The sequence below is a fragment of the Lathyrus oleraceus genome, chromosome 5 (assembly GCF_024323335.1).
Source record: "Lathyrus oleraceus cultivar Zhongwan6 chromosome 5, CAAS_Psat_ZW6_1.0, whole genome shotgun sequence".
Lineage (NCBI taxonomy): Eukaryota > Viridiplantae > Streptophyta > Magnoliopsida > Fabales > Fabaceae > Lathyrus > Lathyrus oleraceus.
In genome coordinates this window covers 534,073,749-534,099,209 of record NC_066583.1, presented here as the reverse complement: position 1 = coordinate 534,099,209, position 25,461 = coordinate 534,073,749, and the positions used below count along the sequence as shown (strand labels likewise).

The window sequence follows — 25,461 nt, the reverse complement described above, 5'->3', positions numbered from 1 at the left end:
GGTCCACCACCAACTTGCATGAAAATAAAAGATGCATACACTATTTTGAAGATAAAATTGTCAGGAATCGAAATATGCCCTAAAAACTCTTCAATTCTTGTTATATTGAAAGATACATGGAATTGAAAATTGAGGAGTATGAACTCAATTGCTTCGATTTGTCCTCAAAGCAACTCAATTTTGTTTCCTACATTGGTAGGACTTCAACCAACTAAAAATTAAGTGAAATGATGGAGAACTGAGGGAGAATCGAAGAAGAAAAGTTTCAAAAAATTCACTTTCTGTTTGCAATAAGAAAGCCCGATCTTGATCTCAATTTGCATGGGTTTGCTTGTTCACAAAATACAAACAAGGTTCATTGTATAATACTGCAAAATTTGTTTTCATGTTCACTATTAGATGTATGAGTGTGATGTTTGAAATTCAAACAAATTATAAAATAAAAACATATTGGCTCTATGTTTTGAATTACTTCAAGAATCACAAATTTGTGTGGTAAAAGTACCTTATTTACTACATGACTTTTAAGATCAAATATATTATCATGTTTTCCTATCTTGTAGTACACTCAAACAAAAGTTGATGATCATGGTACTAATACCTGAAAGTTTAGTTATACATAAGCATTAACAATTACTAATAGAAATATAGCATCAATTCAAAATATTTAAGACTAAATTAGAGATAAAGCAAAGAGAAAATCCACACTAAGCAATGAATAAAACTTTTTTTTTTAGATTCTGATCCTCTATTTGAAAAATCATATATTTTTATTTTTAAATTTTTTTGTTGAATTTTAATCCTAGGAAAGGGAGCAAAATTTAATACAAAATTTAAAAAAATGACTAAAATCATAGTTTATAAAAAAGGAGATAAAGAAAAAACAAATTAGAACTATTAAAATTGTAATTAAACCAAAATTAAAAGAAAGAAATTTGAGAAAGTATTGCCATATGTCATTGAAAAAGTTTAATTTGTGAATTAATTATGCATTTGACAATTATCCATTAATCTTTTATGTAGTATAAAAGTTTTGAAGATATGATGGTAAATTAGAGAAAGTGGTAGTTGTTTAATTTAGTAGTTATATTGTTGATTTCAGTGGTGTACTCTGAATACACTGTTTCACCAAATCTTTCGCCCTTTCACTAGACTTTTATTTTATGGTATGATGTTTGTATTTTATCAATAATTTGGTGATATAGTATAGTATGGTCTAAATATATAATATAAATGTAAGGCGTGGAAAAATAATATCCGTTTATATTTTGATGCGTGTGAATATTTAAGGAATGAATGAGAAAAGTAATAATTTATAAAATCATAAATATGTTTCAAACATCATATTGTTTTCCATGAATTTAGCATTGCTCCGCGATAATATATTCCTTTATCTCTCCATTGCTTTGTATTATGGTTACTTAAAATGTGGAACTTTTGGTGTGAATGTTCATCCCTTTTATTTCTAACAGCGTTCAGATGGGCACTTCCGTGTCTGTCTGCCCGCTTTTTTTAATGCGCACAACAGAGAAAAATAAATATTTGTTTTTCTTTTTATGAGGTTTCTACTGTAGGTCGCATTAAAAATAATATTATTACATTTTGAAAATGGTAAATAAAGATATTCAAAATTATATCGAAGCATGCAAAGTAATATTGATACTGTGTAATCAATGACGTTCTTTAAGAGGAATGCCCAACATGAAATCTCTATTCGAAGTATTTTCTTTTTCTCTGCAATTGTTTTCCGTAGTAAAGAAAAAATGTAAGACTCTTAAATTAGAAATTTTTTATCGAAAAAGATAGTAAAATTAATAGTAAGTAGTGTAATCAAGTTTTTGCTTACCTTATAAAGATTCGAATCAATTCTTCGTACATCCCTTTATCAATACGCTCTTGAGATTTAAAAAACTACAAATACATGACAAAATGTCATATTATAAAAGAAATACATTCAGAACACTTGACTCGTTTGAATATAATATGGTTTATTGTGACACAAATAATACCTGAAAAATGGAGATACTTTGTTTTTGTCTAGATTTGGTAGAACAACAATTATGTCTTGTTTCTGAATTATCTGGATTTCTGGTAAATAAGGAAAACAATGGACTTAGTAAATATATATGGTTTTATTTACATAAACCACAAATAGCAGTTAAATTCATGCATTCAAAAATAATCTAGAGTAAATATATTCTTAAATGAATTAAATAAAAACCTCTCCATCCTTTGAGATATTATTTCTCTTTTCACCATTTTCCAAAGTCATGTTTTATCTGTTATCAATGTGGAGCTCCAACCGATGGAGTAAATTTTCAAACGTTTGACCTGTTTTAATGAGGATGATAAAAAATTTTATGTAGTCACCATCTTCTCCTTTCAGTTTTCCTTTCCTGGTTAAAACTCTTGTGGTAATCTGTGAAACACCCCTGGATAAAGCCACATATAACTGTCCATGACCAAAAACATGTCGTGGAAGTATTTTAAATATTCACACGCATCAAAATAATCATTCCTCAAATATTCACACGCATCAAAATATGCATTCCTCAAATATTCACACGCATCAAAATATAAATATTCACACGCATCAAAATATAAATATTCACACGCATCAAAATATAAACGGATATATTACCTGTTTGTCTATTTTTTTTAATATTCACACGCATCAAAATATAAACGGATATTATTAATTTAATTTTTAGTTTCTAAAAAACTTTGTGATGTGGTGTCTATCTCTCTGACACATACGCACGCACACGCGCGCACAAACACACACAATATAAATAATATATATGAATTTTGTTATATCGGGACAAATTCCCGTCTAGTGACAATAATTTTAATATGTTTTACAAAATTAAATTTAAATACACAGTTATGATTGATCTCTCATCTATTTTGGGAATATGTGTACACAGTTTAGTTTTGTATTCGTTATACATAGTATCCTTTAATGATGATCTCTCATTACTTTTAAGATGAATTTAATTTACAACTAGTTCTCCATACCCTCAAACTTCTCTTTAATAGTTTTTACAATGAAACTGTCTATCATTTTTTATAGTCTTCTTTTCTTCTTTGTTGTGGCTGCCAATTCCCTATCTCTTCCCTTGAAGATGTCCAATTCCCTATCTACAAGTACAATCAATACTTCAATCCCTACCAGCCTCGTTTTAGATGATGTCCAAACTTATTTTTATAGTCACTTGTTGGATCATTTCAACAATGCACCAGGAAGCAACACACAATTTCAACAGAGGTACTTCATAAATTTTAAATACTGGGGTCGTGCAAGTTCTAACGCTCCCATACTAGTCCTTTTGGGAGTAGAGTCTGCAATTGATGGTATCCCTTCAGTTGTAGGAATCATGACTGAGAATGCAACTTCGTTCAAAGCAAACGTTTCTTTAAATCTAAGTCATTTGTATAACAAATTTTAATGAAATTCTTTTTTTTCTTGGTTAGCATTGTTTTTACGGGAGTTCTGTGTCTTTTGATTCCAATAAAGAATGGAAAAATACGTTAGACTATTTTAATTCCGCACAAGCTCTTGAGGATTATGCCACACTGCTCATACACTTGAAAGAAAAGCTGCATGCTCAAAAATCTCCCATGATTGTTGTCGGAGGATCGTGCAGTGGGAGTTAAGTTTCTAAATTTTGTTTTAAATTTTTGCTATTTTCCAAAACTCTTGAGTTCTTCATCCCATATAGTTTTAATAAATTCCATATGAATTAAGTGATAATATTTTTTCTTGGTCATTGCTTCTGCAGCCTTAAAATTTTATTAGGGACCACCAATACTATGTGATATGGATAATTTTGATGAATCCATGTGTATTATATTTTACATTTACTAGTAAGGTTTATTTAAATAGAATTCTTAAATCAACCTTTTAATTCACAAAATCAATAGACATTACAAAACAAACTTTTTTGGAATAGTATTATTTATTTATTTCTCAAATTCTCAAATCAACCTCAAGAAACTCTCTTCTTCTCCCTGTTTTTAATCTCATGTGTAATTGTTTAAATTTTCTCTTTCTTTTCATAGACACAAAAAAATATGTATTTTATTTCCTGTTCTAGGAGTATTTGTTTTTTGCAGTTAAAAAAAACTTAAATACATGAGTCTACAATTTTGGAAATTAATTGTGATTTATAAAGAAAGCAAGAACTTATACCTGACATTTGTGAGAAAACAAGAAAGTATATATAACGTTGTCTTAATTAACTATCTGGTATGTAGGAAACCCGTGAAAGTTGCTACAAAGTTATATTAAATTCTTGGGACGTCATTGACAAAATTGCTTCTCAGCCAAATGGTCTTTCCATTTTGAGCAATAAATTCAACATATGCTAGTAAAAATAATATTCCTATTTATTTCCTCTCTTTTGTTTTGTTTGAAATACTATTAAAATTTAAAATAAAACTTATTTCATACTTCTACCTTTTGAAGTCCATTAGAGCATAGCCATGAATTGAAAGACTATTTGCGGTTACTTTATAACTCTGCAGCTCAGTACAGTTTTCCTCTAGTTATGGATATCTGTAAGGCCATTGATGGAGCTGCCTTTGGAAGTGATGCCCTCAGTAGGATATACGGAGCTGCTGTTGTTTACGAAGGAAACAACACATGTAAAGTTAATCCAAAAGAATATGATGTAAAGCCATTTTACGGTTGGCATTGGCAGGTAGTTGCATTTAAATAATTATCGAAGATTCTCATTATTTCGGGCACATATATTATTGATGTGAAAACAATATATGCTTTACAGATTTGCAGTGAAATTGTGATGCTCATTGGTATTGGGAATTCTTCCATGTTTCAACCCAAACCATTCAACTTCGAGAGCTATGTTAAAAAGTGTATGAAAGATTTTGATGTCATACATGTCAAGTATTGTGGAGGTCATGTACGTATTTTATGTATAAGCTAACATTTAAGTATCAATTTCAAGATTATGACTATTTTTATCAACAAAAATCAATTTTAACATTTTGTGACTAAGTACAGAATATAAAGCTAGTTCTTCAAAAGTTTGGAAGCAATATTATATTTTCAAATGGACTAAGAGATCCTTACGGTAGTGGCGGGTAAGTTCATAAAATCTAAAGTATAAATTTATTTTACTTAGTTATTATTTTAAAACAATAATTTAAAATAAACTATAATTTTTTATTTTACATATTTCCGGGGTTTGAATGACATATCTGACAGTCTTGTTGAACTTCTTATGGTTAATGGTATGGGCGTCTTGGTATTACCTGAATACATATAGTTCAAATATTTGTTTTGTTTATATATATATATATATATATATAATATTATTATTATTATTATTGAGAACATAAATTAATTTTTGTCATTTTATTTTAAAATGTAAACCAATTTATCAAATGGTTTTGAATAGGTTTTATAAATATTTATTTTTCAGGAACCCATTGTATGGATATTCTTGCTGCCGATGAAGACGATCCCAGCTGGTTGGTTGAGCAAAGGAAGAAAGAAGTGATGATTATCCACAGGTGGATTAGAGAATACTACGATGAACTTGATGCAAATGGGATATGAAATGAAGTGTTGAATCAAGTTCATAGAAAATAATGTTGGCATTTTCCCACCGAGTTCATATTTGAATTGCTTTGCTTTGAAACATGTATTATGAATTTAAATGAATGGATCTAACTATATTAACGGACTAAGGGATCATGTATGGAGTCGTGAATTAGGAATGGCGAAGTATGAATCAAATGAATTATGAATAATTTAAAAATGCACTATAAATAATGAGTATGGATGAATTTGGATGATATAATGCATATGGATCAAAAGGATCACCAGTCAAGCCAAAATGATGGACCCCCTTAAAATACAGATTCATATTTAACCCCAAGCCACTAGGCAAATCACATGGACAAAGATGATCAGCCAAGCACTGATGAATCAAACAACAGAGGTTGCAAGCCTCACAGTCACAAATTAGGGTTTAACATGATCAAGATGTAAGGTGAAGTGAACATAGACCATGGCTCAAGAAGCAAGCCCGTATCATATGCCTCTAGCATTAGGGTTTAGGATTGAATTAAGAGCCAAGAGCATCCCACAGATAAAAGGTAGGGTTTGGGGGACAAACCTCATGAAAACAATGTCATGACTCCAACTACAAACCTCAGAGTCTATGAAGATGCTTATAGACGCTAAGATGCTTGTATGATACACATGAGATTGACAGGAATGTATGCAGATGAAACACAATCCAAAGGTCAGATAGAAAAATGAAAAAAGGAGGGGAAATTTTGGGGTACGATATTAGGGAACAAAGTTAATCTGTATATGAGCAAGACAAACATGGCTTCAAAAGCGTCCATGCTACCAGCTTGAGCAAAAGTAGTAGCTCTACCAATGAGAAACTCAAAAGTCAACCCTTGAATCCCTCCTTTATTAACCATGTTGGCATCAATATCAGTTTTCTTCAAATGAAGAGCCTCAGTTATGACTTGAGATTTGGGAATCTCTTATAATCCACTAAAGGGCACCTTGTTAGATACGGGTATACCCAAGAGATGGGCATACTCTTCCAACATGGGCACAAGCTGATAATCCGGAGAAGTGAAGCACCGATAAAGCGGATCATAAAATTGGATCCAGACACTCAGGATTCCTTCAACCACATCAGTAGATAACACGAACAAAAGCTTCCCATGACGTTGCTTGAAATCCAAGGGATCTAATGCAAAGGATGACAACTTCCTTAACTCCTTCAAATCAGGACATCTGAAACTGTACTTTTTGGTGTTCCTTCGTCCATAATCCATGTTCTGAAAATTATTTGCTAATAAGACCTTAGTTCCTTGAAAATTTATGGCTATGGTGAATGTTATGATGCCCATGAATGCATGATGTAACAATCACATACAAGGGATCACACACAAGGAAAACAAACAAAGGTCACGGGATGGATCAATTCATCATCAAGATCAATCACCCATTTTGGGGGATTATGGTTTTTCTCCTTATCAACACCTAAGATCCATTGATTTTGATGAGACCGATCGGATCAACCGAGAATCAAAGGGTTTGTTGCGAGTCATGGGCATGAAGTCGGGTTAAGAACCATCTCAAAGGAGTGTACTACGTATAAACACCTGTAGAGCATGTTCTAAAAAAGTTTCTATAGTCGTGGTCCCGTCTATCGGATACTATAGGTTTAGATGACTGAATCATCAACGCATAGTATTCTTAAGAGAAACTCGTCTGAGTGTAGTATCGTGTAACAACTGTTATCAAGTCTATACTTGAACAGTCTTTGCACTACGTCCTAAATAAGCCAAGTTGGGTTAAATGTTCTACGACCCTCATCTTCTCGGACTCCCAGGTCGGAAAAAGAAATGTCTATCCACGACTTACTCGTGTGACATCAGTAATTCCAAGGGGGTCTCCACTAAGTAGGCGGGTCTCAAGACAACTCGTTAAGGAATAATCCACACGAGTCGAACATGATTATACCATCCTCTTATCTTAATTGCTCTCAAGTTCGGGTTAGGACTTATCTCATCACTCAGAGATCACCAAGCACAATAGACAAATTATATCACACAAACAATATCCACAAATAAACATCAAATATCAACAAAATATTACACACAAAAAAGTAGGCTAAATCCATTGAGGACTACTCCTCAGCAGAGTCGCCATATTATTTTTGTAGTGGTGCATTCCTGACCATCGAGCTACGGATAAACCCGACGTAAATTAAAAAATCAGAGTCGCCACTGCATCTTATTTGTTTCTAAATGAAAAGGGAAAAGTACGATCAAAACCCAAAGATAAGAAGTTTTCAAATCAAAACTAATAAAATGCTAGAGATTATAGGTAAGGGGGTTGGTTACACAGAGGGAAGATATTATCACCCAAAGTGTCCTGGGTACTCCTAGGGAGCCCTTTTTTGTGTGCAAGTGTTTTAGTCGAAAAGATGTTTGATAAAAATGGAATAGGGAGATGAGAAAAGAATTCATTTATTATATCTGTATGTTTGACAAGACCTTCGGTCTTATGCCTATGTACCAACATAAAAATGAGAGATCAAAACTCCGTAGTTTGTGGTAAAAATTTCAAAAAGATTGGTGGATTGATTTTAACAAAAGTTTTAAATGAAAAGGGACACAAAGTGGCCAAAATATTTAAACAAAGTTGTTGATTCTTTTTGTCTTTTGAAATTGAGGTCAATATGATTAAGTTTATTTACAAGTTTTATTAAGAAGAAGTTCAAAAAATTCATTGGCATAACGCTAAAGTTTCTACTCATTAAAACATGTCTAAGTTGAAATTAAAACAAAAAAAGTTTTGAGAAGAGGGAGAGAATTTTTGAAATTAAAGAAGTGGGAGGAGATGAAGAGGCTACCCTAGACAAAAATTAAAAGTCAAGAGTTGAAAAGATATGACCAATGGAAAGCAATCCACAAGACAAGAATGTCAGATAGAAACCCATTTCTTTTGGACTATTAAGCAGACAATAAGCATAAGCAATATCCAAACAAGAATAATGAAGACCAAAGCATCAAATAAAGATAACCACAAAATCCAAGCAAGCACTCCAATAACAAGCAGTCTTTAGTGCCTTCAAATGTATCAGATGCAGATATTCCCTGGCAAACTCACAAAGATAATCATCAGATATCAATAATAATAATGATATAACAATTAAGTGCAGAGAAAAAGTAACAGATGAACCCAAGTGGAAATCACAAGGCTTGCATCAGATGAAAGGCATTATCAAGGATGATTCAGTCTCAAAATAATGGCATTGGCCAAGTCCTTAAAAGCATATGGAATATTGCCTACTTCTAAGTCCCAGAGTTCAGATCAAGTCAAAGGGAGAGATCCAACAGTCCACCAACATATTTTTTAGGGTTTTTGTTGTTTATTAAGTATCTTAAGGTCCTAAGACCATAAACAGAATCACAAGCACACAATATATACAATCACAAGATATGGCTCAAGTGAGCAAAGTAAAAATGACTAAAACATAAACAAGTTGCATGAAATGTAAATGGCAGGGAATGATAAAGGTACTGAAATTTAAATTGCATTAAGTAAATGACTTGAAAGTAGAGCAATGTTAAGAAGGAGTTAGTCAATTGTTAATGGAAAACTTTTATTGTTTAAGTCATTCCTCGGAGAACACTCAACCATCCATTCACAAGTATGAAGACATGAACCAAGACATCATCCATGAGAAGGGCTCCAACTTGGATAAATAAACAAGTATGCCACTAGCTCTCATGAATGGAAAAAATGTCAAGTTTGTACACAATGCCATGAGTAATGGTAGACTTACAATCTCACTGACAAGAATGATATGTCTTGTGGGACAAATTTAGCTTTATGTTAAGTAATCATAATTGGACTTATGTAGATATCACAACTATCTGAGGCTGGACAATAAAGATATTGGTATTAATACATGTTAGACACTTATTACAAAGAACCAAGCTCCTAAAACATACCACACACAAAAATAAAGTGGGAATGACCTATCAGAATCAGGCTCATGTTGATTCATCTAACACAAGGTCATTGATGAATCAACTAACGTTTGACTTGTAGAGAATTCATTGGTCAGTGATGGATTGTGGAAGAATAGGGATGAAGATGAAAAGGGAAAGGGAAATAGAAACCAAATTGAACACATGGGGAATTTCATCTGATTAATACTAACCATTTATTTTGAGGGATGAAATGTACATTTCATCAACCCCCTAAATCCAATAGTATTGATCAAATGGAAGTTCAAATCAACCATGATCAAGGCCAAGCAGAAAGTCAAACATCACAAGGTCAACCAAATGACTCAATAATATTTTTAAACAATTAAACAATTAAAAATCAATTTTAAAATGAATTAAAATGTATTTTTAAATGGACAAAACCTCAAATCCCTCAAATCACCAAATAAAAGGCCAAGGGATTTATCATAGGTCAAACAAGGTCAAATGACCTTAGACAAAAAAATTGAGAATTTTTAGAAAGTCAGAAGTATTTTAAAATATTTAAAAATAAGTCCAAAATCATTTAATTCACATAAAATATCAAAATTAATCCAAAAAATTATTTTAATTCAAAATATGAAAGAGGAAAATATTTAAAGATTTTTTGTGAAAGTCCCATATGTTTTGGATTGAAAATAAAATTTATATGAATTAAATAAAATAGAAGTAATTAAAAGAAAATCAGAAATTAAAATAAAAATAAAAAAACAAGGGTCATCAGATCTCCCTCATTAATGGAGGTGACAGATCTGATGGCCACACGCTCATGGTGCACCATGCACTTCAGTCAATACGTTGGAACAATGGTAATCACAATAGATGATCAGGATTAGAACGATGGGAGATTATCTTATGGATATAAGCAGGCCACCACATCACCGGAGTTAGGGCTCCGATCATCTTCTCCGGTGGACCTCACCGGACTGGTCCACCACCAACTTGCATGAAAATAAAAGATGCATACATTATTTTGAAGATAAAATTGTCAGGAATCGAAATATGTCCTCAAAACTCTTCAATTCTTGTTATATTGAAAGATACATGGAATTGAAAATTGAGGAGTATGAACTCAGTTGCTTCGATTTGACCTCAAAGCAACTCAATCTTGTTGCCTATATTGGTAGGACTTCAGTCAATTAAAAATTAAGTGAAATGATGGAGAACTGAGGGAGAATCGAAGAAGAAAAATTTCACAAAATTCACCTTTTATTTGCAATAAGGAAGCTCGATCTTGATCTCAATTTGCATGGGCTTGCTTGCTCACAAAATACAAACAAGGTTCATTGTATAATACTGTAAAATTTGTTTTCATGTTCACTATTAGATGTATGAGTGTGATGTTTGAAATTCAAACAAATTATAAAATAAAAACATATTGGCTCTATGTTTTGAATTACTTCAAGAATCACAAATTTATGTGGTAAAAGTACCTTATTTACTACATGACTTTCAAGATCAAATATATTATCATGTTTTCCTATCTTGTAGTACACTTAAACAAAAGTTGATGATCATGGTACTAATACCTGAAAGTTTAGTAATACATAAGCATTAACAATTACTAATAGAAATATAGCATCAATTCAAAAAATTTAAGACTAAATTGGAGATAAAGCAAAGAGAAAATCCACCCTAAGCAATGAATAAAACTTTTTTTTTAGATTCTGATCCTCTATTTTAAAAAACATATTTTTTTATTTTTAAATTTTTGTGTTGAATTTTAACCCTAAGAAAGGGAGCAAAATTTAATACAAAATTTAAAAAAATGACTAAAATCATAGTTTATAAAAAAGGAGATAAAGAAAAAACAAATTAGAACTATTAAAATTGTAATTAAACCAAAATTAAAAGAAAGAAATTTGAGAAAGTAGTGCCATATGTCATTGAAAAAGTTTAATTTGTGAATTAATTATGCATTTGACAATTATCCATTAATCTTTTATGTAGTATAAAAGTTTTGAAGATATGATGGTAAATTAGAGAAAGTGGTAGTAGTTTAATTTAGTAGTTATATTGTTGATTTCAGTGGTGTACTCTGAATACAGTGTTTCACCAAATCTCTCGCCCTTTCACTAGACTTTTATTTTATGGTATGATGTTTGTATTTTATCAATAATTTGGTGATATAGTATAGTGTGGTCTAAATATATAATATAAATGTAAGGCGTGGAAAAATAATATCCGTTTATATTTTGATGCGTGTGAATATTTAAGGAATGAATGAGAAAAGTAATAATTTATATAATCATAAATGTGTTTCAAACATTTTCCATGAATTTAGCATTGCTCCACGATAATATATCCCTTTATCTCTCCATTGCTTTCTATTATGGTTACTTAAAATGTGGAACTTTTGGTGTGAATGTTCATCCCTTTTATTTCTAATAGCGTACAGACGGGCACTCCCGTGCCTGTCTGCCCACTTTTTTTAATGCGCACAATAGAGAAAAATAAATATTTATTTTTCTTTTTATGAGGTTTCTACTTTAGGTCGCATTAAAAATAATATTATTACATTTTAAAAATGGTAAATAAAGATATTCAAAATTATATCGAAGCATGCAAAGTAATATTGATACTGTGTAATCAATGACGTTCTTTAAGAGGAATGTCGAACATGAAATCATTCGAAGTATTTTCTTTTTCTCTGCAATTATTTTCCGTAGTAAAGAAAAAATGTAAGACTCTTAAATTAGAATTTTTTTATCAAAAAAGATAGTAAAATTAATAGTAAGTAGTGTAATCAAGTTTTTGCTTACCTTATAAAGATTCGAATCAATTCTTCGTACATCCATTTATCAATGCGCTCTTGAGATTTAAAAAACTACAAATTCATGACGAAATGTCATATTATAAAAGAAATACATTCAGAACACTTGACTCGTTTGAATATAATATGGTTTATTGTGACACAAATAATACTGGAGAATGGAGATACTTTGTTTTAGTGTAGATTTGGTAGAACAACAATTATGACTTGTTTCTGAATTATCTGGATTTCTGGTAAATAAGGAAAACAATGGACTTAGTAAATATATATGGTTTTATTTACATAAACCACAAATAGCAGTTAAATTCATGCATTCAAAAATAATCTAGAGTAAATATATTCTTAAATGAATTAAATAAAAACCTCTCCATTCTTTGAGATATTATTTCTCTTTTCACCATTTTCCAAAGTTGTGTTTTATCTGTTATCACTGTGGAGCTCCAACCGATGGAGTAAATTTTCAAACGTTTGACCTGTTTTAATGAGGATGATAAAAATGTTACTGAAAGAGTGATGAAAGTGCAAGAATTTTTTTATACGTATTACGGAAAAGATAAATACACCTTATTGTCGAGTTTGCCGATGGATGAAATACTTTGTTCATCCTTTCATGTGTTCCATTTATCTTCAAAGCCTGTTATCTAAAATTTATTGCATAGGAATAGTGAGAATAACTATCACCCCATTTATATCTAACATAAAAGCATAAAATAAATGATTAGGTATATCTTACTTTCATGTCGAAGCAAGTTTCAACATTCTTTCGTCTCAACTCCTTACATAATTGAAAGATTTCACCGTGTTCTAGTTTGGCTGTATATTAAAGGAAAAAAAAATTATATTTAGTTATTATCTATCTATGATATAAATAATACAATATAAGCTTGGTATATCGTGTAACCAAAATGAGAATCAACGTGTGAACAATTTTTTCAATGTACTTAATAAATACATGCGGGTGCGATAAAAGAATTTGTTTGTAGACTACATTTTTTGTGTAGTCACCATCTTCTCCTTTCAATTTTCATTCCCTGGTTAAAACTCTTGTTGTAGTATGTGAAACACCCCTGGATAAAGCCACATATAACTGTCCAAAACTAAACATGTCGTGGAAGTAATTTAAATATTCACACGCATCAAAATATGCATTCCTTAAATATTCACACGCATCAAAATATAAACAGATATATTACCTGTTTGTCTATTTTTTTAATATTCACACGCATCAAAATATAAACGGATATATTACCTATTTGTCTATTTTTTTAATATTCACACGCATCAAAATATAAACGGATATTATTTATTTAATTTTTAGTTTCTAAAAAACTTTGTGATATGGTGTCTATCTCTCTGACACATACGCACGCACACGCGCGCACAAACACACACAATATAAATAATATATATGAATTTTGTTATATCGGGACAAATTCCCGTCTAGTGACAATAACTTTAATATGTTTTAAAAAAATAAATTTAAATACACAGTTATGATTGATCTCTCATTACTTTTAAGATGAATTTAATTTACAACTAGTTCTCCATACCCTCAAACTTCTCTTCAATAGCTTTTACAATGAAACTATCTATCATTTTTTATAGTCTTCTTTTCTTCTTTGTTGTGGCTGCCAATTCCCTATCTCTTCCCTTGAAGATGTCCAATTCCCTATCTACAAGTACAATCAATACTTCAATCCCTACCAGCCTCGTTTTAGATGATGTCCAAACTTATTTTTATAGTCAGTTGTTGGATCATTTCAACAATGCACCAGGAAGCAACACACAATTTCAACAGAGGTACTTCATAAATTTTAAATACTGGGGCGGTGCAAGTTCTAACGCTCCAATACTAGTCCTTTTGGGAGTAGAGTCTACAATTGATGGTATCCCTTCAGTTGTAGGAATCATGACTGAGAATGCAACTTCGTTCAAAGCTCGCTCTTTTAGTTTATATTGAGGTATTAAAGAAAAAAACGTTTCTTTAAATCTAAGTCATTTGCATAACAAATTTTAATGAAATTCTTTTTTTCTTGGTTAACATCGTTTTTACGGGAGTTCTGTGTCTTTTGATTCCAATAAAGAACGGAAAAATACGTTAGACTATTTTAATTCCGCACAAGCTCTTGAGGATTATGCCACACTGCTCATACACTTGAAAGAAAAGCTGCATGCTCAGAAATCTCCCGTGATTGTTGTCGGAGGATCGTGCAGTGGGAGTTAAGTTTCTAAATTTTGTTTTAAATTTTTGGTATTTTCTAAAACTCTTGAGTTCTTCATCCCATATAGTTTTAGTAAATTCCTTATGAATTAAGTGATAATATTTTTTCTTGGTCATTACTTCTGCACCCTTAAAATTTTATTAGGGACCACCGATACTATATGATATGGATAATTTTGATGAGTCCATGTGTATTATATTTTACATTTACTAGTAAGGTTTATTTAAATAGAATTGTTAAATCAGCCTTTTAATTCACAAAATCAATAGACATTACAAAACAAACTTTTTTTGGAATAGTATTTATTTATTTATTTCTCAAATTCTCAAATCAACCTCAAGAAACTCTCTTTTTCTCCCTGTTTTTAATCTCATATGTAATTGTTTAAATTTTCTCTTTCTTTTCATAGACACAAAGAAAATATGTATTTTATTTCCTGTTCTAGGAGTATTTGTTTTTTTCAGTTAAAAAAAAACTTAAATACATGAGTCTACAATTTTGGAAATTAATTGTGGTTTATAAAGAAAGCAAGAACTTATACCTGACATTAGGGGTGTGCATGAATCATGAACCAACTCAAATTGAACCATATATATGGTTCGGTTTGGTTCTTAAAACCATTTTCATAAAACCAATTTATTTTTTAGAAATCGGTTTATAAGTGGATCGGTTCGGTTTTAAACCGGTTTTTCAAAAAAAAAATAGTTTAAAAAAAACAGTTTTAAATCAATTTCTTTAAAACCAATTTTTTATTTTCTTAAAAAAATCAATTTCAAAATCAATTTTATAAAAAAAATAGTTTTTAAAACTATATTTTTAAAAATCAGTTTTATATCAAAAATAATTTTATTTTCTTTTAACTAACTTTTTTATTTTCACTAATTATAAAACTATTTTATATAAAAAAATATTCATTTTAAAAAATTACTTTAAATTTGATTTTTATAATTACCACAAATAATATATCAATTAAAAACAATCTCAAAGTATGATGTGTTACATAAAAACGGTCATAAAATAAAATAATTATGAATCATATCTCTATAAATCATAATTGTTCATAAAATAAATAATTTATCAAAAAAATTGTTCAAATTTCTAAAATCTCTCATAATTGTTCATAAACAAATTTTATGAGATTTTAAAATAATTTTTCTTTTAAAATTTAAAAAACATAAAAAAAAATAATCTTTTTTTAAAAAAATAACAAATATTCAGAAAAAAGAAAAAAAATATATAAAAAAAAACTGAAAATAATAAAATTATATTCTGAAAATAAAAAAAATAATTTAAAAAATCTATTATTTTTTAAAAAACATTTTTTTACTGAAAAAAATACAAAATATTTTTGATAAAAAATATTTTTTTTTATTTAGAAAAAAATAATAATTTTATTTGAAAAAAAATATCAAATATAATTTTTTCGAAAATAAAATCCAAATATAATATTTTTGGTGAAAAGAGAAAAAAAATCTGATTTTTATTTTTATAATAATTTTTTTATAAAATTTAAAAAAATTTAAAATTTAAAATTGATTTATAAGGTGATAAAACATGAAAACATACCAATATAAAAATTTAACGCATAGGAAAATTTGGATACCAATAACAAAACCAAATTTTTATAAGGGGTAACAGTTTATATTTGGATAACAAAATGGATAACCAAATTTTTATTTTAGTATTTGGTTTGGTTTTTTTTAAAGTGAATCAATTTCGATACCAATTTAGTTATGGATAACCGGTTTTTTTCACACCCCTACCTGACATTTGTGAGAAAACAAGAAAGTATATATAACGTTGTCTTAATTAACTATCTGTTATGCAGGAAACCAGTGAAAGTTGCTACAAAGTTATACTAAATTCTTGGGACGTCATTGACAAAATTGCTTCTCAGCCAAATGGTCTTTCCATTTTGAGCAATAAATTCAACATATGCTAGTAAAAATAATATTTCTATTTATTTCCTCTCTTTTGTTTTGTTTGAAATACTATTTAAATTTAAAATAAAACTTATTTCATACTTCTATCTTTTGAAGTCCATTAGAGCATAGCCATGAATTGAAAGACTATTTGCGGTTACTTTATAACTCTGTAGCTCAGTACAGTTTTCCTCTAGTTAGGGATATCTGTAAGGCCATTGATGGAGCTGCCTTTGGAAGTGATGTCCTCAGTAAGATATACGGAGCTGCTGTTGTTTACGAAGGAAACAACACATGTAAAGTTAATCCAAAAGAATATGATGTAAAGCCATTTTACGGTTGGCATTGGCAGGTAGTTGCATTTAAATAATTATTGAAGATTCTCATTATTTCGGGCACATATATCATTGATGTAAAAACAATATATGCTTTACAAATTTGCAGTGAAATTGTGATGCCCATTGGTATTGGGAATTCTTCCATGTTTCAACCCAAACCATTCAACTTCGAGAGCTATGCTAAAAAGTGTATGAAAGATTTTGGTGTCATAAATGTCAAGTATTATGGAGGTCATGTACGTAGTTTATGTATAAGCTAACATTTAAGTATCAATTTCAAGATTATGACTATTCTTAGCAACAAAAATCAATTTTAACATTTTGTGACTAAGTACAGAATATAAAGCTAGTTCTTCAAAAGTTTGGAAGCAATATTATATTTTCAAATGGACTAAGAGATCCTTACAGCAGTAGTGGCGGGTAAGTTCATAAAATTTATAATATAAATTTATTTTACTTAGTTATTATTTTAGAACAATAATTTAAAATAAACTATAATTTTTTACTTTACATATTTCAGGGTTTTGAATGACATCTCTGACAGTTGCACTTCCTATGGTTAATGGTATGGGCGTCTTGGTATTACCTGAATACATATATTTCAGGGTTTTGAATGACATCTCTGACAGTCTTGCCACTGCCCTGAAATATTTTTTCCAAAATGTCATTCGCCGAAAAAAATTGCCCAAGATGCCACTTTTTTTGTCCTGTTGTGGGATTAAAATATTGTTTTACAGGGTCCTCCATCCTAGATGGCGGACGCCCCCAGAGGTGCAGTTGGGGTGCGCCATCTGGGATGGAGTGTGCATTAAAATATTTTTTTTGTTTTTTAATTTCAGAAAATATATAAAATGATTATAATAAATTTTTAATATTAAAAATTAAATAAAATATTATATTTAATAAAAAAAAATATAATTTAAAAAAAAAATTAACTACTTTGGTATATAATATTTTTCATAATTATATAATATTAATTAGTTATATTTACTTTTACATATAATTTGTAATAAATATATAATACTAATTAAGAATTATTATTAATAATAACTAATTAATTAAAATTTTGAAATTATATTTTTTTCTGTAATATTTGTTATAAATATTTAATATTACATAATATTTCGAAATTAATTTTAAAAAAAAGAGAAGTTTAAATTTTTTTAATTGTTACGTAATACTTTTAATAAAAAAGAAAATTAATGATAGTTACAATAAATTTATTAAGAATAAATTTTTTAATCGATGATTACATATTAATTTTAGTAAACTTTATAAATGAAATAAAAAATATAATTTCATATAATATTAATTAAAAACAATAATTACAATGAAAATTAGATTTAAAAACAATTAATTACGACGTTGATTGGGATCTTCATCGACGAAATGACTACCAGTTCCACATCCTGCACGTACTCGAACACGGTGACCACGACCTAATGGTTGTGTTGAGGTAGGTATAGTAGGGGCATTAGTTGATGATGGAATATCAGTGGTTTGAAGAATGGGTGGTTGCTCACGAAAAATTTTGAATGCCTCAAAATTTTCAAAATCCATACTAGGAGAAAAGTTATTTAATATTTGTGTGAATGAGGTTGGGTTTGGGTTTAAAGTTTCTATGGTTGCGATGTAATAGTCGTTCACATCGGTGGTTGTTGATTGTTGATGTGTAGTAGAGTAATCAAAGTTAGGTGGTGGGATGGGTGTGTAGTTATGTGGGGGGCGTATGTATGGTTGTTGTTGGGTTTGAGAAGTGTAGTGTATTGGGTTTTGTGGTGTTTGGTATGGGTAGTTATTAGGTGTTTGTTGGGTTATTGTGTGGAAGTTTGGTTGTTGGTATGAAGTGTGTTGTGTTTGGGTTTGGTAGTTTGGTTGATGGTATTGGGTGTTTTGTGTTTGTTGTTGGTAGGGTTGTGTATATTGACTTTGTGGTTCATGTTGGGTGGAAGTTGAAGTTTGTGTATAATATTCGTTGGGAGGGATTCTTGTTCGGGGGTTTCTTAATGGTGGTCGTGGTGCAGTCGAAATTTGTGATGTGTTACAATGTTGGTGGGGGTCAATAAGTAGTTTCTCAATTGACGCGTATTGTAATGGAAGATGTCGTAGCCAATTAATATATTCTCACTACGCCAAAAAGGTTTTTTAACAGCGCATCTTAGACAGCGCTTTTAAAAGAAAGCGCTGTCTAAGGTTAAAATAAAAATAAAACACGGAAAATGTTCTAAAAAAATAATGAAAGCGCTGTCTAAGGGGGGGTCTTAGACAGCGCTTTTAGAAAGCGCTGTCTAAGACCCCCCCTTAGACAGCGCTTTTAGAAAGCGCTTTTAAATATAGACCTTAGTCAGCGCTTTTGAGAAAGCGCTGTTTAAAGTCTTTCAATTAAAAAAAAATTAGAACAATCAGGTTTAGGTTTAAGGTTTGACCGGGTAGACATATAACAATCAGGTTAGGGTTTCTCATCCTCTACCAAAAATCTGAGCGAGAAGGTTTCCAGTGCGTGCGGCTTCACCAAATCCCTCCTCCGCAATTCCACCATGGCTGAACAAGTAACTTCTTGTTGCTTTGTTTTTCGTTTTTTCATTCTGCTATGTTTCGATTTTCCATTGATGTGTATTTTTTAATCTGTTACAGACTGAGAAGGCTTATCTCAAACAACCCAAAGTGTTTTTATGGTATATTCAGCACTTCATATCTCAATGTGTGTTTTGTTTTTAACTGTGATGATTGTTGATCCATATTTGTTTGTTGTTTTTGCTCAATTTCGTAGCTCGAAGAAATCTGGTAAGGGGAAGAGGCCCGGTAAAGGTGGAAATCGCTTCTGGAAATCTGTTGGTCTTGGATTCAAGACCCCCAAAGAAGCCATCGAAGGTTCCTTTCTCTCTGTATTTATATATCTCAGTGTTTGTATATATATGGAGTGTCTTCGAGAGTGTGTTGATGTTTGGTTTTGAATGTATAAATGTAGCCTTTTGAAGGAGATGAGTGATGAACACACTTTGATAGCGAATTGATGCAAATCAAAATTAGAGAAAGATAGAAATAATGCAATAGAATACTACTAGAGCATTTTGGATTTGTGTAGTGGATGCTTAATTACATCTCTATATTTTTCTATGATTTCATACTTGTGAGGTTGCCAACTCTGTTTTTGTTGTGTGTTTTGTATTGTATTCCTATTGGAAGTATTGAGGTCTCGGGTCTCTATGATGTGCTTAGAAATCCTCAATACTTGTTCAAGTTATTAGGTGTTGCTTTTTAATGAATGGTTTTGGTATCTATTTTGAAAGAATTGGTATATATGTGGGGCAAATGTAAATGCTTGTATCTTGCTTCATGAAAGTGTTAATTGCAAACAGAATAATGGTCTCAATATATAGAGGCAGACTATTCTTAATATATCTCTGTATTATTATATGGTTATGGTTATTTTATTTCTGCTTCTAATACAGAAATGACCTTTGAATTTCAAATACAGGAACCTTTATTGACAAGAAGTGTCCATTCACTGGCAATGTTTCCATCCGTGGTCGTATCATAGCCGGAACCTGTCACAGTGCCAAAATGAATCGGACTATTATTGTCAGGAGGAATTATCTTCACTTCATTAAGAAATATCAGAGGTATTCTCCTTTAATGGCATGCTCTTCATTTTTAATTTGCATGCTTGGATAAACATAATTTGTAAAACCTTTTTCCTTACGTGCTCTACTTAGGTATGAGAAGAGGCATTCCAACATTCCAGCTCATGTGTCACCTGCCTTCCGTGTTAAGGAAGGTGATCATGTCATTATTGGTCAATGCAGGTGAAACTCTAGCAGAATTCTATCATTTCTGTATTAACCCATAGATACTTTTATTTTAGTATATTATCATATAGATATTGGTATATGTATGTGTGTGATTAAGCCTTTACTTGTGCCACTTCTATAGGCCACTCTCTAAGACAGTGAGGTTCAATGTATTGAAAGTCATCCCAGCTGGATCATCCAGTGGTGCAAAGAAGGCATTTTCTGGCATATGAGATTTGGTTGGCACTCTTAGTATAGAGATTTTATCATCTATGTTGAAAGTAATTCCCGATTTCTGTATGGTGAAGTTCTTATCAGTTTTGGTAATTTTTGTTTGCTTTTGAAGTTCTGTACTGTGATTTGATAAAAGATATTTTAATTATGTTTATTTTACTGGGCATGATCTTATTTTGGTTATTGAATACTAGTTTCAAATATTTTGAATTTTGGACAGAAAATTCCCCCTAAATTACTGTTTAGTATTTTAAACAAGTCTATGTGATCCAACATAGAACCTCAGTTTACAGAACCCATTACCCAACCTTATCAAATTTCAATGGGATGTGTTTTAAATTAAAAATATTTTTTAATTTAAACCCTAAACCTGGAAAAAATGTGGTTTAAAACAAAAGCTTCAAAAAATTTCGTATACCTTAGACAGCGCTTTTGTAAAAAGCGTTGTCTAAGGGGGGGATTAGAAAGCGCTTTAGGCAAAAGCGCTGTCTAAGGGGGGGGGCTTAGACAACGCTTTTTGAAAAGCGCTGTCTAAGGTATACCTAAAAAAATTAAAATAGGAGGGTCTTAGAAAGCGCTTTTGGCCAAAGCGCTGTCTAAGGGGGGGGCTTAGACAGCGCTTTTAAGATTTAAAAAAGCGTTGTCTAAACCTTTAGCAGCGGAGGTTTAGACAGCGCTTTAAAGCGCTGTCTAAGGCTAAAAAAAGTGCTGTCTAAGGTCTTGTTTGTTGTAGTGTCTTCGGTTGGCTTCATTTCTCCCTGAAACGTTACCCCAGTCAAACACAGTCGGTGTCTGTTTTCCCAAAGTTGTTGTTCGTTTCTATTCAATGTTGTGTAACTATAATTCCATGACTCTTTCATAGTCATGGTATGTTCTTCTTGTAGGCATTTAGGTGGATTGGGTATGTCTTGATAATACCCAAATTGCAATTTGACCCTATCTGATTGATGCATTTCAACGATCCAAAAGCACAAGATTGGTGTTGTTGCGCTCCAAATCAAATGATCATCATTCTCCAATGGGGGGTATCCAAGATACGGCCTCCATATAAACTGTGATTGTATTAAAAGAAATACGTAAGTTTACCATTTATTGTTTGAGTGTCATGTAATAAAAAACTAGTCAAACCAAAATTACGTTTGTTGACGACATGTGATCGAGCATGACACGATACCCATCAAGGTAATGACGAGGATTTCTAGAGCAATTTTTTTTCTTGTTGGTCGAAGCCCATCTAAAAAGTAGAGCAACATTAAATTGAAAGATTAACATCTTATATGACACAGAGAACAGAAATGTAAAGAAATGGATTTTCATGGAAATATTAAGACTTACATTGATGCATATGGATGACTTGGAACTGCAGAAGTAATTGGTGGTATAAATGGTAATCGTGTAAATCCCCATGTTTGTAGTAGAATAACACCCCCCCCCCCATACCATCAACATCAACGTCAACTGTTTTGCACAGTTCCCTATATAGATACGCTAACACAGCTGATCCCCAACTATATTCACCACACTGACCCAAATCCTGAACAAATGGTATCCACATACTATGTACATCTTTTGCCGATTTATCAGGGAATAAAGTTAGGGAGATGCACAATATAATATAAATTCTTGTGTATATAATGAGTTCGTCATGGGAGGTATTTTCAGATATTAGAGTTTCTTCTAGTATTTGTTTTAACCAAGAGATACGAACACGTCTACCTTTAATGTGATTTTTTGGAGGTTGACGGCCCAAAAACGTGGTCCATGCACTTGCACTAATCTCGGATGGTCCTACGACGGCTCTCCCATTGACGCATAGACCCAAAAGCATACTTACGTCTTCTAAGGTTATAGTGCACTCACCGGTTGGGAAGTGAAAAGTATGTGTTTCGGGTCTCCATCGTTCAAGTAGAGCATATATGAAACTTGTATCAATAAATATATCCTTCAATTTTACGATGTTTGCAAAACCAGAGGTATCCAAAAAAGGTTGAATATAATGTCGGGCATCAATTAACTTATGATTTTGGGTTCTAAAAGCTCTTTCAGGTTCCACCTGATACATGTAGAGAAAACAATAAACAAAATAACACATACATAATATATTTTTATTTGTTAAAAAAATATCAAAGCAAATGTAACACAATTATCAGAACGATAAGTATCACTTACTAATGCTTGAATGTTATCATTAGTTCCCCTATGTTTATCACCCATCCAAAAAAAAGGAGTTTGAGACATATTGAGATTTGTGGTAAAAATGATAGAAGTTTGAGTTGTGGTAAAATTGAGATGATGATAGAGAAGTGAGTTGTGGTAAAAATGAAATCATGAAGGAGTATTTATAGATAACTTTTCATGACGTGTTCTAGTTTTCACTTTTACATAATGATACAATTTCATCTGCAGTTCTACGAAGACTTACATACAACTCTAATGGCCCTAAGTTAATGAAATTTAAATAATTGTCAAACATTTCACGTACATCTTCATCATTACAAATTCGAATTTCTTCATACAGTAGCATGCCATTTGAATTGATGTATGGTTTTCGATAGCGCAGAGCAACAATTTCTCTCTCAAACTCGGTAACACGAAGTATCTGAGTTTGGATGTCGTCAAAACCAAAGTTTTCCAATAATCTGATTGATATTGGATCAGAAATAACATTGCAAGAATCAACTGTTTTAGATGATTTTGGTTTAATAATGTATATTAAACCAATTAATAGAGCCATGTGGGTAGCTGATACTTTTAAATTTCTCAGGTCTAGATTCTACATTGTGTTTGATAAGACCAAACATGCAGTATATATACAAGTTGGTGGACAAATGAAGAAGCAAAATGCCACACGCCTAGGTCCTCCAACCAAGACGGAGGACACACACTACACTTGTCCAATTGCATGCTGCCTTACACGCGCGCGCCATCCTAGATGGAGGACCTGCACGCACGCGCCATTTGAGACGGAGGGCACCTGCACGCGCACGCCTTTTGAAATGGCGGACCCCAATGCTGCTCATGTCCCCCACGCCTTGTCACTTCGTCTCAAAAGGAGGATGCTAGCATACTTTTCATATGTAGTTTAGGTCCCCCATCTCAAATGGAGGACGCATACAACGTCCAATTTCCAAACGACTCTTGTATATAATTGAAGCTTTAATTTTGAGATTAAACCATACACACAATGGCTCAAAACAATATCACAGTTCAAATCCATTATAATGGAAGTATTTTTCCAGATGTTAATGTCGGAGTCATATTTCAAAACACCAACGTTCAGCAAATCAATATACACCCCAGATCCAATTACATGCGTCTAAAAGAAAGACTCGAAAACAAGCTCCAACAACAGATAACCGATATTTATTATCGATATCCATGTTTTAATGACGGTGTTAGCATCGTGACTTATACAACAACGAAAATAGAAGACGACAATGACGTCGGGTTAATGTTCCAGTGCCATTCAACGTATAATTTGTCAAATGTGATTGAGTTATACGTATGCTTAGTAGACACACTACGCCAAATAAGGGAAAAGAGGGCGCTTTTTTGGCCTATAACAGCGCTTTAAAGCGCCCTCTAATCTGGCGTTGGCATAGGTAAAGACAGCGCTTTTTTTCCTGGTGAAAGCGCTGTCTAAAGTGGCTCTTTAAGCCCTTTAAGGGCCACTTTAGAGGGCGCTTTTTAAAGAAAGCGCCCTCTAAAGTGGAAACATTTAAGGGTTTAGAGGGCGCTTTTACTGGAAAGCGCCCTCTAAAGTGGAAACTTTTAAGGGTTTAGAGGGCGCTTTTACTGGAAAGCGCCCTCTAAAGTGGAAATTTAAAGGGTTTAGAGAGCGCTTATTTTGGGAAGCGCCCTCTAAAGTGGGTGGTTATTTAAAATTTTTTTTTTAAAAAGCGCTATATTTTTTTATTTATTTTAGACAACCTGTATTGAAGCAGTACACCCAAAACTGTATAATTTGAAGCCCTTTTTCACACATTGCATTCAACAAGCCTTATATACAACAATCCATACATATACAACAATCCACTGATATATAATCGTTTAACTTCTAAAGATTCTAAATATACAACCAATTTATAACTTAAAAAGAAATAAAACTAAGTAGCAAAAGCATCTCTGAGATGTATGTTTTTTTTGCTAGCAGCAGTCTTCTTAGCAACAACCTCTTTTTGTTCAATATCAATAGCATGAACCTAAAATATCATAAAATTAGTTAGGTGATGTATAAGATCAAGAATTAACATTTTCTATGCATAAATATCATATAATTGTGTTTATACCTTTTTTTTATGCAACTGACTCGATTTGCTGCGTAATCCCCTTATATTTTTGGTCCCTTATCTTTTGAAGATAGAATTGATATTTGTTTAGATGGACATGTTCCATTGTCGTAGAGGGATACTTTCAAATATCCAGCATCATCATCTACGCGAATGAGGCTTGACGACAATGGAACATCTCCATCTAAACAAATATCAATTGATACTTTCAAGTATCCTTTGCCCCTTGCACGAATGATTGACTTCATAATAGCCATTTTACCTGTGATAAAGAAAACAATTAAAATCAGATGACAAATGTAAAAACAATTAAAATCATAAAAGTCATTTTACC

At 31.5% G+C, this 25,461-nt stretch overlaps 3 protein-coding genes across 3 annotated transcripts; all 3 read left to right on the top strand.

The window, feature by feature from the left end:
- The first annotated feature begins 2,016 nt into the window (after positions 1-2,016).
- On the top strand, positions 2,017-5,584 carry LOC127081884 (uncharacterized). The gene is made up of 7 exons (XM_051022113.1): positions 2,017-2,091; positions 4,258-4,370; positions 4,469-4,703; positions 4,788-4,925; positions 5,027-5,108; positions 5,209-5,256; positions 5,448-5,584. The coding sequence occupies exons 1-7, from the start codon at positions 2,017-2,019 to the stop codon at positions 5,582-5,584; spliced, it is 828 nt and encodes a 275-aa protein (XP_050878070.1).
- Positions 5,585-14,250: 8,666 nt separating this feature from the next.
- On the top strand, positions 14,251-17,565 carry LOC127081883 (uncharacterized). Its single transcript, XM_051022112.1, has 7 exons — positions 14,251-14,292; positions 16,382-16,494; positions 16,593-16,828; positions 16,913-17,049; positions 17,151-17,233; positions 17,419-17,476; positions 17,551-17,565. Exons 1-7 carry the CDS (start codon positions 14,251-14,253, stop codon positions 17,563-17,565), a joined length of 684 nt encoding a protein of 227 aa, XP_050878069.1.
- A 1,785-nt stretch (positions 17,566-19,350) lies between these two features.
- On the top strand, positions 19,351-20,837 carry LOC127083028 (40S ribosomal protein S11). Its single transcript, XM_051023254.1, has 6 exons — positions 19,351-19,362; positions 19,448-19,488; positions 19,584-19,684; positions 20,292-20,436; positions 20,530-20,619; positions 20,747-20,837. The coding sequence occupies exons 1-6, from the start codon at positions 19,351-19,353 to the stop codon at positions 20,835-20,837; spliced, it is 480 nt and encodes a 159-aa protein (XP_050879211.1).
- The last annotated feature ends 4,624 nt before the right edge of the window (positions 20,838-25,461 follow it).